General features: G+C 42.9%; 2 protein-coding genes and 1 pseudogene across 7 annotated transcripts in view; 2 read left to right on the top strand and 1 right to left on the bottom strand.

Annotated features, from left to right (window-relative positions):
* The window catches only part of SCARB2 (scavenger receptor class B member 2), a 75,321-nt gene extending 68,214 nt beyond the window's left edge, over positions 1 to 7,107 (top strand). For 3 of the 4 annotated variants that reach the window (XM_077882526.1, XM_077882528.1, XM_077882529.1), the window contains 3 exons: positions 589 to 640; positions 4,592 to 4,750; positions 6,282 to 7,107. In XM_077882526.1, coding sequence (XP_077738652.1) covers positions 589 to 640; positions 4,592 to 4,750; positions 6,282 to 6,326 — 256 coding nt within the window. In that variant the 3' untranslated portion in view covers positions 6,327 to 7,107. The remainder of the gene's footprint in view (positions 1 to 588; positions 641 to 4,591; positions 4,751 to 6,281) is intronic. The other variant, XM_077882527.1, reaches the window with a different exon arrangement.
* LOC144304096 (large ribosomal subunit protein eL38 pseudogene) lies at positions 3,657 to 14,964 on the bottom strand (annotated as a pseudogene). The gene is made up of 2 exons (XR_013371072.1): positions 14,645 to 14,964; positions 3,657 to 3,995 (listed from the first exon to the last, which is right to left on the bottom strand). The product of XR_013371072.1 is annotated as a large ribosomal subunit protein eL38 pseudogene (transcript).
* Positions 14,965 to 15,060: 96 nt separating this feature from the next.
* NUP54 (nucleoporin 54) overlaps positions 15,061 to 15,769 on the top strand; it is a 31,076-nt gene continuing 30,367 nt past the window's right edge. Inside the window, exon 1 of one of the 2 annotated variants that reach the window (XM_077882524.1) lies at positions 15,061 to 15,241. In XM_077882524.1, the coding sequence (XP_077738650.1) occupies positions 15,175 to 15,241 (67 nt within the window). In that variant the 5' untranslated portion in view covers positions 15,061 to 15,174. The remainder of the gene's footprint in view (positions 15,242 to 15,769) is intronic. The other variant, XM_077882525.1, reaches the window with a different exon arrangement.

Raw genomic sequence — 15,769 nt, 5'->3', positions numbered from 1 at the left:
CCCCTAACTCTGACAACCAGCAGTCTGTCCTCTGTGTCTGTGAGCTTGGTTTTTTGTTTTGTTTGTTTATTTTAGATTCCACATATAAAGGAGAATATACAGTATTTGTTTTTCTATGTCTGATTCATTTCACTTAGTGTAGCTTCCTCAGGGTCTGTCACAAATGGCAGATTGTGACATTCTTTTTTATGGCTGAATGGTATTCCAGTGTGATTATATGTATATATATATAATGTTTTCTTTATTCATCCATTGATGGACACTTTGGTTGTTTCCATATTTTGGTTATTGGAAAAAATACTGCAGTGAACATAGGGGTGCATATATCTTTTTGAGTTAGTATTTTCATTTTCTTTGGCTAAATATCCGAAAGTGGAAGTGCTGCATCATATTGTAGTTCTGTTTTAATTTTTTTCAGAACCTCCATACGGTTTGCCCTAGTGGCTGCACCAATTTACATTCCCACTAACAGGGCACATCCACATCCTCACCAACACTTACTCCTTTTGCCTTTTGATACTAGCCATTCTAACAGGTATAAGGTGATATCTCATTGTGGTTTTGATTTGTCACCTTTTGTCTTTCTAGTGAAACAGGAAACATTAGAACCATGGTTTTCCCAGTGATGTATATCAATGAGGTAAGTCCCGGGAGGGAGCCACATATATATTTTACTTGTGGAAGCTTGGAAAACTTCCATTATGATGTCTACTATTGTAGCTCTGTAATTTAAGATGTGAGAAAGGGAGAAAGGTGATTTTTAAAAATCTGTCCTCAGAAAATTTGTTTATATGTTTATATGAGGCTGCCAATGTTTGAGATTTGAAAATGACAGAATCAAAATTTCCTTTCTCAAGAACATATTTTGGGTTCTGTCTTCTGAGAAGCTGGTTATGTAAGAAACAAAATGCAAAGGTAAGTGAAGTAATGTCAGACACTGTCGAAGCAAAAAAAATAGCCAAAACTCAGACAGATGGGCAGTTAAACCTTTCTTTGCATCTCCTCCATCTTTGAAACTCTCCCGGTTTGTAGAATGTTATCAGTTTACCATTCATGTAGTTGAGCAGGAGAAAAAGTGGGTAAAATTAAAATGATTAGCAATATTACATGAAAGTTTTATGTATGGTGGTTAAAGAAATGACTGAATAAAATGAGATACATTCTCATTAATTTTACTGGTGTGTGGTTGCCTTATCTTTTATATAGCATTGAGGGTTTTTCTTACTTTCTGGTAAACAAACATATATCATAGGACATAGATCGTGTCATAGTTCAAACAAAAAGGGTTTCCCTAATGAAATATTTCTTTCTTTCACAATGTACCCACAAAAATTTTATCCCTAGATGTTAGATATAAATTGAAGTTTTGCAAGTAAAAACTTTGTTTTTGGAAAGCTCAGAAAACACCTGCTATGTAAGACACTTTTGATAAATTCTTTTATGAATCACGTGCATTTATTATATATATACACACACATATCCTCAAGTTCCCTCTTTCTTCCACCCAGTTTTGTGGGGGAATACACTTGTAAGGGTGTTCCTTCTCCAATAAATACTTGATTGGCTTGCTTCGGTTGTTAACAGTAGCGTCATTTAAAAAAGTTTTAATTATTTTTTCTGTTCCCTAAACTTGTTCTGTGTAGAAGATTCAGTAACAGGGATTGGCAAGAAAAAGGAAAATTAAAATAACTTTCACAAAACCTGGGCCACACTGACATTGTTTTGTTCTTGACTTGCTTCGTTTTACTCAAAAATGTTGTAAAATTGTTTCCAATGATACCTTTGTAAAATATAATTTAACAACAACAAAAAATATATATATAATTTAACATCTTACGCTTCGTAAAATGAACACATGCTCTTTATAGACCTCTTGGAAAACTAAAAATCTGTATTTTAGAAGTGAATTACCATACAGATATTGAATCATTATCTTGTACGCCCAAAACTAATATGTTATGTGTCAATTATACCTCAATTAAAATTTTTTTTAATATTTAACAAGTGAATCACTGATAAACTGTCCCTCAAAGACAAGTATAGCTGACATCTGCTTATGTTGTCTCTTAGTATTTTTCTAGTGTTGATATTAGATAGTTGAGACCATCCTGTAGATGCAGTTTTATAACATTCTTCTTTTTTTTTTTATAAAGATTTTATTTATTTATTCGTGAGAGACACAGAGAAGAGAGAGAGGCAGAGACACAGGCAGAGGGAGAAACAGGCCCCATGCAGGGAGCCCAACATGGGACTCCATCCCAGGACTCCAGGATCACCCCCAGGGCTGAAGGTGGCACTAAACCGCTGAGCCACCCAGGCTGCCCTCTCTTTTTTTTTTTTTTTTTTTTTTTCATTTGGCTTTACTTTGGTAGCCACATTTATAAACTTTTGAAGGGTTTGTGCTTACAATTCTAAGATAAGGCTTTTATCATTCCATAGGAAAAATTTAGGCAATACTTACCAACTTGTAGAATCTATTTGTGATTGCTCCTGTTGCTTGCTCATTGCTCATCACTGTTCTTGTTTGTGGAGAGGCACATGAAAGCAGGGCTTTTTGAAAACAAGGAAGGACCCTGTTCTGGCAGCTTATGTTCATAGTTATGGCATATTTGAAGTCCCCTCCAACTCAGCCTTTGCTTTACTTTGCTTTTTGGTTGAAGACTATATTGAGTCCAGGGAATTACAGAGTAAAACCTTGTGCTTTCGGTGCCTCCCTAGAAAGAATTTGACTTTACTCTAGAAAAAGAAAACATTAAACCTTGAGGTGACCTTGAGATTGCTCTCCCACTTCCTTTTTTCAGAGAAGGAGACTCTAACATGGATGGATCTTGGTCAGTTGCTGGAACCACCAGCCCTAGAAACCCATCCTTTGTTTCAGTCTAGTACAGATTCAGCCTAAATTAAGCCGAAAGTTTCATTTGTTGCTCATAATTTTTATGAAATTAAGTTCTCCAGACACCTCACTCATTGTAATTTACAGAGATAAGATCTTTGTTCTGTTTAGAAAGTGTTATCCTAGAACATTTTCTTGGTTATCAACACCCTCTGGAATTCTAGTGAGCCTCAAGACTTCCTTGGACACTCTACTGAGACCTCTGGTCTTTTTTAAGAAATGTATTTTTTTTAAGAAGCATTTTTTTAAAGATTTTATTTTTAAGTAATCTCTACACCTAACATGGGCTTGAACTTATAACCTAGAACTTACAGCCTAGAGCCCAAGAGTCTCATGCTCTACTAACTGAGTCAGCCAGGTGCCCCGAGACCTCTGGTCTTGATTAGTAGAGATTAACCAAAACAATAAATTATACTTTCCACATACCATTGTTGGAATGTTTCATTCATTCAACCAACTGACATTAATGTAGCACCTACTGTGTGTAGAGTGCTATTCCTAAAGTTGAGGTGACTGAGATATAAGTCTTTCCTCTGGAAATCTGTCACAAGGAGATCTGCAGATAAACAGACAGTTACAACACAGAGTGCAGATTGATTTTAGAGGTGTTTTAGGGGAGTAATTTGAAAGAGCAATAAAGGGCTAACCAGGCCTGAGATGGCCAGAGAAAACTTCTGGGTGGAAGTTAGGCTGAGTTGGATTTTATTTATTTATTTTTTTGCTGAGTTGGATTTTATTTTATTTTATTTTATTTTTTTAAGAATTTTTAAAATTTTAATACAGTTCAAATCAGTGGGCCAGGTTCATTTTAGCTCCTTCACTGCCAAACCTGGGGGCAGAGACTGCTTGAGTTTCTCTGCCTTCTCTTTGTCTGTGATGACCAAAGTATAAAGATATCAGCTGCATCGAACTTTAAACTTCACATTATCCTTATTCTTCTTGATCTTGACGGATTTGGCGTCCTTCCGCTGGGCCGTCAGCAAGAAGTCCTTGATTTCCTCGATTTTGCGAGGCATGGCAACGGGGGTCGCGGGGGTCGCGGGGGTCAGCGCGCGGCCGGCCCAGCAGGCAGCAGGAATCGCTGAGTCGGATTTTTTTTTTTCTGATGAGTAAAATTATTTTATTTTATTTTATTTTATTTTTTTTAATAAAATAATTTTTATTGGTGTTCAACTTACCAACATACAGAATAACACCCAGTGCTCATCCCATCAAGTGTCCCCCTCAGTGCCCGTCACCCACTCACCCCCACCCCCCGCCCTCCTCCCCTTCCACCACCCCTAGTTCGTTTCCCAGAGTCAGGAGTCTTTACGTTCTGTCTCCCTTTCTGATATTTCCCACACATTTCTTCTCCCTTCCCTTATATTCCCGCTGAGTTGGATTTTAAAGGATGAGTTGGAGTCGTCAGATACAAAAGATGGTATTATCTCATTATTTTTTAATACTTTTTCCCTCCTATTTCCAACCTTCCTTCCTTTGAAAGGAAGATATGTTTTCAGGGGAAAAAAAATGTAAATGAATAAATGCCCCCTCTGGTTACTCTAATTTATAAATGGATTTTCGGTATCTCTGATTTGCTAATGGGAAGACTTACCCAAACTGTGTTTAATGATTTGGAGGAGAGATATAGCAAAAAAAAAAAAACCTCTACACCCTGAATATTAAGTAATCGGGGGATATTATTTTCTTGCCTTCCAGAGTGTTCTCATTGATAAAGATACTGCAAGTCGACTAAAGTCTGTGATTAACACTACTTTGATCATCACCAACATACCCTACATTGTCATGGCGCTGGGTGTGTTTTTTGGTTTGATCTTCACTTGGCTTGCATGCAGAGGACAGGGATCCATGGATGAGGTGAGCAGTGGCTGAAGGAACTTCTCTCTTACTGGATAACTTTATCTGAGGAAGTCAACTGTACTTCATTGAAGGGCTGTCAACTGGCTCTATCACCCAGAATCCTCAGGATGGATTCTGAGATTTTATGCTGAGCACAGTGACTTCGTGGTTACATCACTACTAAATCAAATGGGAAGCAAGGGGAGTGTCTCAAAGAGGGAGGAGTAATACAGTAGTATTGTCCCATCTTGGGGGCTGTCTTCATGGATGTGGAATCCCTGGGAGTAAACTTAATGTTTCTGAAAATAGCCAGAAAGGAGAGGAAGATCATTTAACAGCTAAACATCTGGGCTTTGGTGTCAGACTGCCTAGGTTCAAATCCCAATTCTGCCATTTAATGGTTGGTTATGTGGCACTAGAAACTGTGCCTCAGTTCTTCATCTGTAAGGTGAGATAAGAGAGCTTGCTTTTGGAGGTTTTTGTAAGGATTAGATGATATAGTAAACAGAAAGCAGTTGGCCCAATGTTAGCATTTAGTAGGAGCTCAATAAACATTAGTTATGTGATGAAATAATTCGAAGATTGTAGAGCAAGGCAACCAGAGACTTGCTTGGAAAGAATCGTATTATATTAGAAGATACCTATCGCTGAGTCGTCAGTGCATAGGAAATGACTGGCGCAGGGGAGCAGTAACTTTCTTGGAGTGAAGGGAACCCCCTCTAGCCCCCCTGCCACTCCCCAACCAAATGGGTGGGCTAAATAAGGTTAGGTTGGCCTCCCTGAGTGACCAGCCGGCCAACCTAGCTCAACCTTCAATAAGCCTTTCCTGTGGGATCCTTTCTTAAAATTCTCAGCAACTTTCCTTTTTTGCAGCAAAGGCTTCCCCCCACGCCCCTTCTAGCTGCTTCAGCTAAGTGTCTGAAGCAAATGTGAAGTAGGAAATGAAATAGGTTGAAACCATCTCAATAATATTAGCTCAGATTTCCCTGTGTTCTATATTCTTCCATGATTTCCCTTAACCTGTGCCCATCAAGTTAGCATGAATTAGGTGTGAGGCAATTATTTTGCCATTTCTATGTGTGGATCTCACTTGCAGTCTGACGTGCCGCCACTGAGATGTCCATAAGCACAGGTGATAGCCCATGTATGTTATCACTACTCCTACAATTAACCGCCTTCATGGAGTCAACAAGCAAGCAATGATTGAGCAGCCCCCACCTCTGAGACATTGTTCTCTGACAGGTTTCAAACCAGGGAGGAGCCAAAGCCATGGAGTGTGATGAGGGTTATAGTCCAGGTGGATGCCAGGAAGGGCACTGCTCTGGTATCAGGGGTGGGGAAGGGGAGGTTGGAGCAGGCCTCGCCAGAGGGTGAGGGCTGAATGGCAGAGCAGCAGCAGGCTGAGTGACAAGAGAGGGGAGTGTGACAGCCGCCATCCTGTCAGTCTCCCCTCCTTTCATCTTCCTCCACCCCCTGCACCCCAACGTTTTCCATCCTGGGAGAACTTTCTGAAGTGAATACCTGACCTCTCTGTCCCCTCTCTTCCGAGTCTCAGGGAACTCCGGATGAAAGAGCACCCCTCATACGAACCTAACCTAACGGAGGCCCGAGCTTGGTGAAGGAGCCCTGTGACTGTCCTGACAGGGACCCAACATGAGGAAACTATCCACGTCTTCACAGGAATGTTGCCTGTTGTAGTGAGGAGGGAGGAGACCCTGTGCTGGCAAATGACCAGAGCATTGTGGCAGGAGGTTAAATAATGGACTGACATGGTTGCCTATTAGGCTTTATAAAATTGTTTTGTTTTCCATGTGTCTAGCAAGTATTTAATAAACTCTTGTAATTTTTTTGTTATCAGGTGCTGGTAGCTCCAGAATTTTGTGACAACTGTTGTGGTTAAAATGTATCTGTATCGCTTGTTAACGTTCCCTGGTCTAACCTTACTCAGTAAGCTTTATTCACCAAACTTTGTGCTCAAAATATATCAATACTATTTTATGTTCATTTCACCCCCAAAAGAGAAGTAAATAAGAGTTCGGAACCCAGGGTAAAATGGTAGCCTCATTCAATACATCATTAAAATGCATCTTATTTCCTCTTTAAAAAACGTGATTTATTGTATTTCATGCTAATCTTCAGTTCAGAATTCCTCCAGGAAAATAATTCAATCTTTTGACTACTTTCACACTGGCTGCAAACCAAGCAGGGAAAGGGTAGGGTGAGGGGAGGTTATGCAGTGGAGCAGTACCCTGGAGTTGAGAGTGATAAACCCCTGAGGCTTTTGTATTTGTACTTTTGTGAATTTAGAGAATGCAAAAATAATGTTGGTGAGGACATTCTTCTCATAAAGAGTAGAAGTAAATGCTGGTTGTGAATTTGTGGGTAGCCTGGATTTTCTTTTTCTTTTTTTTTTTCTTTTTTAGTTTAATGATCTTAATGTGGAAAGGTGCTTCTGGGAGGTGCTTCTGGCAGGTGTCTAATATTTTCCCCCAGTCACCCTTGCCAAATATGATACTCTATTAAGTACAATATTATTGAGTGATTCTTTGTGCAGTTATTTATGAGTATGGGAGATCTCTCCATATCTAGCTCAGTGTTTTTCCTTCCTCAGATCTGGTGCCTTCCAGTTCTATGGCTCACTGTCACTCACTGAATAGAGAAACACGTGCCTTGCACTTCCTGCAACAGTCATCTTGCTGACAGAATGAACGATGGTGTTTTAAAATATTGCACAGGAAATGCTTTAAAGAAAGGTCCCTGGGCACCCAGGAGCAGAACTATCTCTCTCCTCAGAAGACCTCGTGGTTTGCAGTGCCACCTAAATCAAAGGGTTAGGAACCATCATATGTTACAAGTTCAAGCATATTTAAGGGAATTTTCTTCCTCCTCAAAGCTCACTATTCATTTTTGATTGAGAAACTTATACAGTTATCCAGCAAAGTGCACATAGAATTTCTTAACAACTGAATCATTTTATAGGATTTTCTGTCTAAAACTGGATTTCAGGGGATCCCTGGGTGGCGCAGCGGTTTGGCGCCTGCCTTCGGCCCAGGGCGCGATCCCGGAGACCCGGGATCGAGTCCCACGTCGGGCTCCCGGTGCATGGAGCCTGCTTCTCCCTCTGCCTGTGTCTCTGCCTCTCTCTCTCTCTGTGACTATCATAAATAAAAAAAAAAAAAAAAAAAATTTTAAAACTGGATTTCAGTGTAAGCAAGTGAAAAAAAGCAAGCCATGGATTTCACAAATATAGCTTCTGATTCCTCTATGGAGGCAATAAATCCCATTGCCCTAATTTCTTTCTCTCTACACTAAAGCAGGATGTGACATGTTCCCTTCCTGAAGGGGCAATTCATTGACTCCCAACTTCTCTATAAATTAAGAGAACTTATAGATATCCCAAATCACCAAAATGTGAAAAACTAAATCGAGAATATCTTGTCTTCAATAACACCAAATATCTAGATTCTTTAAATTTCTCAATATTAAACTATATAATTGGCACACCTTCTTCTTTTGTGCATCCACTTACCCACACCAATAAAACTGGTAAACCAGTGCGTATTCATTGTTTCACCCTATTATCAGAGTATAGTCATCTGTGAGGAGGAAATTTTTAAATACTATGAATGATAACAGTTGATTTACACTTTAGATTGAATTCCACACAGGCAAGGGAGACCAAAAATATATTACCGCCATGTGATTCTTAATAGTTATTTGGCTTGGAATCCCCTTTGATATTCTTTCTGAAAAATCTGTGGCAAGCCCAAAAGCTGCAGTCAAGATTATAGATTGGTTAAGAAGAATGAATGTGCCTATTGGCTTTAGGTTGAAAATAACAAACTATTCCTCATGCATTATCCTGGAAAGGCCCCCAAAGTCTTTGTGATTCTCATAATCACAGAATATGTGTGTCCTGTACTATGATACTCCACTTAGGGAAAAACCAGAGGGAGGCTTACCTTGCTTCTCTCAGAGAAAATTGAGAGTTAAGCACAGGACAGCAAATGGGCTTTGCCACTTTTAGCTCAAGGCTTTTCCTCCTGGACTTTATTTCCTCATGCTCTAGAAAGATTGCTAATGGTCAAGTGGAACAAGTACTATATGACTAACCCCTATTGGGGTTTTTACTTAAGGTAGGCTTTTTTTTTTTTTTTTTTTTTAAAGATTTTATTTATTTACTCATGAGAGACACAGAGAAAGAGAGGCAGAGACACAGGCAGAGGGAGAAGCAGGCTCCATGCAGGGAGCCACATGCCGGACTCCATCCCGGGTCTCCAGGATCACACCCTGGGCTGAAGGCGGCGCTAAACCGCTGAGCCACCTGGGCTGCCCCAGTAGGGTCTTTTTTTAATTTAAATTGCTTGAGATTTGAGTTCTGCAGAAGGTGACCTTCACACTTGGCCCTCTGGGCATTATTAGTGGACTTAATTGCTCATGGCTATTAAACAGAATATTGAGCAGAATGTTCTTACTGTAGCTTAAATAGTTGGTTCATTTCATGTGATTCTTGACGTGTTTACTTCTATCCTTAATGCAATGGAGTATTTCGCTAATAAAACTATTTATATGAAATTGCACTGGAAATGGTATGTCATCAGATGACCACTCATCTCGAGAGTTTCATTTGAAAGATGCTCTTTGCCTCTTGACAGATGCAGGCCTGAATCTCATCTGTCGGGCCATTTGTGACTTCTGTTCAGCTGTGGTGGACAGTTCTAGGCAGCCTGACAAGTCGAACTTGAAGCAGGTTCTATGCTGTGCTCATCTGCCCGAGGGCTTTCTCCAGAACCCTCGAAGTCCCACAGAAGCCCTGAGGGCTCAGGAGACCCAGGTATTGACCCTTAACCAAGGGGGCAGGAATCAGCTGATAAGTACTTCAGTCCTCAGAGGTTCATTCTATGTGGTTCCTCAACTAGGACTGCCCACAGTAGGATTGCCTTCATATCATCATTTCTTCCTTCCCTGTCTCACACTCCCCAAGCCCCCCTCCACCACCACCCCTTCGACTGCTGCTTCCTCCCAAATAACCTACCTGCACTAACATCCTTATTCATGCCTGCTTCCAGGTAAACATGAACTAAGTGCATGCAAGTCCACCCAGAAGGGCCTGGCAGGGCCAGAGAGCTATGGGAGAGGTAGTGGACCTACATTTCTACAGACATTGCTACTGAAATTATTAGTCTCCAAATTAAGACTACCTTTAAAATCTTTCCCATCCAAATAATACTGCATCTTATTTCTGGAATCAGAGCAAATTCAGATCAGTCATAACATATCTTAGCTCAGTGTTATAAACGTCTTTATGTATCCAGGACACTTGATCCCCAATGTACGTGCTTCCAAGGAACCCTGAATTTGATTTTAGCTGGCTTATGTCATAAGGGGAACTCTGAATATCTATTTCTGTTTTCTCAAAGGTATATAGAGACATCTGGAATGTGGTAACATACCAATCTGCATTATTTCAAATCAAGAAGAACGGTCCAGAAAATATATTTAAAAGAATACTGATAAGGGGTGACAGGTGCTGCCAGGTATTAAAGCATATACATACCCATGAACAGTAATTAAGAAAGTGTGGTATAGGGTGAGTGATAGAGAATAGAAAGTCCAGAAACATGGATACACACCTAACTAACACAAGATAAAGTTCCCATTTCCAGTGATAACTGTAGTCTTTCATGTATTCGACTAATATATATTTTATTTTTAAACCTTTATTGAGCCATAACTCTCATGCCATAAAAATTTAAAAGCACAACACAATGGTTTTTAGTAAATTTACTAAATTTAGATTTAGTAAATCTAGATTTAAATGTAGTTTTAGAACATGATCACCTCACTAAAATTCCTCATGCTGGTTTATAGTTAATCTCCATTCCCATTCCCAGCCCCAAGAAGCCACTAATCTACTTTCTCTGTATAGATTTGCTTTTTCTGGACATTTCATAGAAGGAAACTCATATAGTGTGTGGTCTTTAGGGCCTAGCTTCTTTCTACATTATACTTTAAAATAATGTATTCAACAGATTTTATTGGGTAGCCCCTTTATGCCAGGCACTATTAACTAGGCTATTGGATCTTACAGTCTACCAGGGGAAACAGCAACCAAATAATCATAAATGTAAAATTTCAACTAAGTTTCATGATACTCTGGGAACATGGCTTGGAATTGAAGGAAGGCTTCCCCAAAGAAGTAGCATTTACTGAGACTGAAGACTAGGTGTAATTAGGCAAAGTGAAACATTTCAGAGGAAAGAGGTCATGGCCAGGAACAGGAAGAAACACATTTACAAGTAACAGAAAATATTTGCTTGGAGTTCAGAGGGAAGAAAAGTGGAAGATAAGGTTGGAGAGAAAGGCAGGGTCCAGGTCAAGTTGGGTCTTACTAAGCCAGTTTAAAGACCAAAAGGTCTATTTTAAGACCAATGGGAAACCATTGATTGTTGTAAATTGGATTTTGGGAGACGGGAGAGAAATGGGACACGTGGCAGGTTTTAGAAAGGCCTACACTAACTGCAAGGTGAATGAACTGGAAGAGTCTACATGAATGCAGGGTGGTCAGTTTGGAGGCTGCTGTGTTAGGTGGGTCCCTTTGGGGTCTCCGTTGGCATGCAAGATGGATCTTGCCTCGGGGTGTCTACCACAAAGCCGCATAGCAGGGGCTTTATTGGGGGAAATAAAGATATATAGGGGCAGGACAGCAAGAAAAAAGGCACAGATCCTCCATTTCTTGTCATCCCATGGAGAGGCCAATATGGGCCAGAGTCCTGTTTGGTCTCACAAAGGAGCACACACACATCTGCCTTCTAGTCCCCTCTTTTAAGGAGCAAGCATGAAGAAACAGTCCTGTCAATGAAGGAATGTACAAGCCACCGAGCAACAGGCAGTTGGGACTGAGGTGGATGCTTTATAGAAATTGTCTGTGAATGCAGCTGCCTATGGAATGTTACAGTCTCCACCACTGGGGTAAAGAAAACTCTGGTTCCATGGGCCCTGAGCTTGGGTGCAGAAGGGGAACTCTTAGCCACAGCTAGCTTGTTGTCCAGGCAACCCAGAATGAAGTCCCAGTGCCACAGTCCTGCTGTGTCTGGGTAGGGGTTGGCAAACCTTGTCTATAAAGGGCCAGATGAAAAAGTTCTGGCTTTGCAAGCCTCTCTTGTCACAACTACTCAAGTCTGCTCTTGTATAATAAAAGCAGTTGTAGACAACATGTAAACAAACGGATGTGTCTGTGTTCTGATAAAACTGTATTTATACAAATAGACGACAGTCCACGTTGGGCCATCATTAGCTGATCCCTGATCTAGGCAAAAGATTATGGTAATTTCAATTGTGGAGATGGCAGTGGGGATGAAATATTTTACAAATGTTTAAAAGATAAAATATGTGGGACTTGAAGATGAATATGGGAAAGGCAAGGGAGAGGGACAGGTCAAAGAACTCATTCATCGGTTCCATGGTCCTGAGTAAGGTCTGTCACGGGGGCAGGCACTCTGTTAGCAGTAGGGATACAAGCAGTAAAAACAAAAACAAAACAGTTCCCTACCTCACAATCTTATATTAAATCTGGGAAGCAATAAATAGGTGGTAGTAAGTACTAAGAATATTTAAGTAGCCACAGTGACAAGATAGGAATGTGTTATTTTAGAAAAGGTAATCAGGGAAGGCTTCCTATGGAAGAAACATTCACCCATTCCTTTCATCCCCAGTCTTTCTCCCCTTCCATCCATTATTTCTGTGATTTCACTCTGCGGGTTCTCCTAGCTCTCCAGCCATACTCTCTCAGGTTCCCTTGAGGGCTGTTTGTTCTCTCAATTCCTGTGATCAGCTGCAACTTCTCACTTGGTAACTCTTCCTGACAATCTCATGGACCCCCTGACTTCAGTGACAACCTAAACACCTACAACCAAAACACAAATCTCTGTTTAACCTCAGCCACACGTACCAAACACATGCTGGATATCCTCAGCCAGACTGTCCCCAAATCCAGAAAGTAAAAAAAAGGTAAATTAATTTTTCCTTGTCTTCGTTCCAAATTCCCATTGCTGGGGAACGGCATCACCATCTACCCAGTTGTACCTGCTAGGAAGCAGGACTCTCGCTAGACTCCTTCCCTGCCTTCCCTCCACATCCCATTAGTCATCAAGGCCATCTGCTCTGTGTCTCACCCTGGGGTCCTCTTCCCTGCATCAGTGCTCTCACTGGGACTCTTGCAGTTACTATTGCCATGATTTAATTTTTGAACAGGTAAACCGTTTACATTTTCAAGAAGCATAAAATGGGTTTACAGTGAAAAGTCTTCCTCCACCCTCTTCATCCTCCCAGAGGCAACTAATTTACTCACTTTTTAATATATACTTTTCCAGGAATAGTTTATACGAAAATGTATATTTATATATTCTAAACTTTTTTTCAGTCACTAAAATTGTAGCATGCCATAGACAGTTTTCTAATTGTTTTCTATGTAATACATCTTTGAGATCTTTCTTTTCAGTAAAGAGCTTTGCTGTTTCCATTTCATGCCTGAATCGTATTCATTTGTATAAATGCTGCTTTTTAGGCAAACCCGTTTGTTTCCAGTCACTGGTTATTATAAACAATGCTGCACCAATAACTTTGTGTCGCATAATTTTGCCAAATCGTTTATAAGATAAATTCCTAGAAGTAGCTGGGTCCAAGGATTTGTAATTTTGATAGACACAATGGCTTTTGTTATTGTTTTTATTTAGGTATTTAAGCACACAGATTTAAGAATCAAATAATTCTATAAGGTTTGTTATTGAAGAAAAAAAAAAAAAAAGAACCTAAACAGATACCCTTCTCAAAGAAACCTGTTAACACCTTTTATTTAAAAATTTTTTTTTATTTACCACCATGACTATCATACTTTGGATGACACATTTGTTGCTATAACGTGTGAAATAAAGTAGATGCTCAAAACATACATATACACCTTTCCTAACTGATATAGTCTTTACTTGCTTCGAAACTTCCCACTATTTGTACAATCTCCATAATTCTTAATTTCGTGTATTCCTTTTCTTTTCAATGATTGATGTACAACAGTGGGATGTCTTTTCTCTCACGAGAGGTGAAGTGTCCAAATTACAAAATACTGCAGGCGAAAGTCTGCAAAAAAATCAATGTGATGCAGCATTTATTCTGAGATATCAACAATAAATTCTTTTTGAAAATCATTATTACTTTATTATTAATAAATTATCGTTACATTATTTTGCAATAATGATTATTATTATTATTTTTTGCAATAATGATTATTAATACGACTCATTTGAGAGAGCAGGAGATAAACACCTTCCCCTGCTGGTTTCTAGCTCGTTACCGCCCTTGTCTTAGGAGGACGGTGCAGAGAGATCAACACTTGGGCATGGATCGCAGATGCCAGTGTCGACATCTTCCATCATCTCGAGAAAATTTTCAGTACCGTACAGTCAAAAAATCAATTTCAAATACACCTGTGCGTGTCTTAAAAACAAACAAAAAAAATGCATTTATAAACAAGAATAGGAAAAATGCTAGGCCAGTACTGCCCGGAAGAGGAGCCGGCGTCAGGGAGACGCTTGGAGGCCTTCAGCGGGGTCGGGGCGTCCTTCCACCTCGGAGCGGAACGTCAAGTCTTTTTTTTTAATTTTTATTTATTAATTTTTATTTATTTATGATAGTCACAGAGAGAGAGAGAGAGAGAGAGAGAGAGGCAGAGACACAGGCAGAGGGAGAAGCAGGCTCCACGCAGGGAGCCCGACTGGGACTGGATCCCGGGTCTCCAGGGTCGCGCCCAACCGCTGCCCCGCAGGGATCCCACGTCAAGTCGTCACTGAGATGCACGCCCGGCCTGCAAGACGCAAAAAGCCAAGACAGTCCAAGCAGAGGGGCCCCCCGACTCACCGCAGTCCGGGGCTGGAGTCCGCTCCTCGGCACCCGCTGCCCCGAGGCCGCCGCTGGCAGAGGAGGGCGCGCACGGTGGGGCCTGTCCCTGCCCACGTGCCGACTCCCAGACGACTCGGGGCGGTAGAACACGGGAAAGAGGCCGCTTCGGGGTCCTCGTGAGCTCCGGCGTGACCGTGGGCTCCGCGCTGCGGAGACGGGGATCGCGGCCTCCCGCCCGGTCCCCGCCACACGCCCGTCAGCAGCGGAGCCCGCCTCCGCCCGGGCCCTCCCTGAGGCGCTGAGCCCGGGGCCCGCGGCACCGCCGCGACGTCACGCCCTGCGCCGCGGGACGCGCTCAGGCCCCGGAAGCGGGCGGACCCGGCGCGCTCCCGCCAGGCCCCGCCCCTGCGCTTCCGGCGTTCGGGCTTCCGAGGCGCGGCCAGAAAAGGGCCGGAACTCGGTGAGCCGGAGGCGGCTCTCGGCGGGACTGAAGAGCGGCGCGCACCGAGTGTCGTGGGGGCGGCGCCTGCGTCCCCTGCTCGCGCGACATGGCCTTCAACTTCGGGGCTCCCTCGGGCACCTCTGGCACCGCCGCGGCCCCCGCGGCCCCCGCGGGTGAGTGGTCCTCCCGGGAAGGAGGGGCGGCCCCCGGTGCAGCCCCCCGGCCCGAGCCTGTGCGGCCCGGAGACCCTGGGGGTGTCCTGGCTGCTTGGGGACTCCGGGGGCTCCGGGCCAGGGGCCGCGGCTGAGCGGACCCGGGCGGCTCCTGAGGAGGCCGCGGGGGTTCCGAGGCCCAGCCCGTGGCTCCCCGCACAGCGTCGCCCTCCCGGGGTCCGCTTCCCGCCGCCGGGGGCCCTCCGGAGGCCAGACGGCGGCTCCGCGCTCCCGCTGCCGGACGGCGGCCCGGCTCTCCCCGCCCGAGCCCCCGGGGCCCCGAGGTCCGGTTGGGGCTGGCGGGTCGGGGCTGCGCGGCGGCCGCTCGGGGCGGGCCCTTGGGTCGGGGCTGCGGGACCTCGCGCTCGGGCTCCTCCCTCCCGTCCCCGCCTCCACCTCCGCTTTCTTAACCCGCTGGAGCTAAGTCGAGGTTTGTCCTCGTTCGCTTCTGTGAGACCTGCTGACTCTTCTAACCCTTGTCTTGCTTTC

This window comes from Canis aureus, chromosome 33 (genome assembly GCF_053574225.1).
Source record: "Canis aureus isolate CA01 chromosome 33, VMU_Caureus_v.1.0, whole genome shotgun sequence".
Classification (NCBI taxonomy): domain Eukaryota; kingdom Metazoa; phylum Chordata; class Mammalia; order Carnivora; family Canidae; genus Canis; species Canis aureus.
The sequence above is the reverse complement of the archived record's forward strand: the minus strand, read 5'-3'. Positions and strand labels throughout refer to the sequence as shown.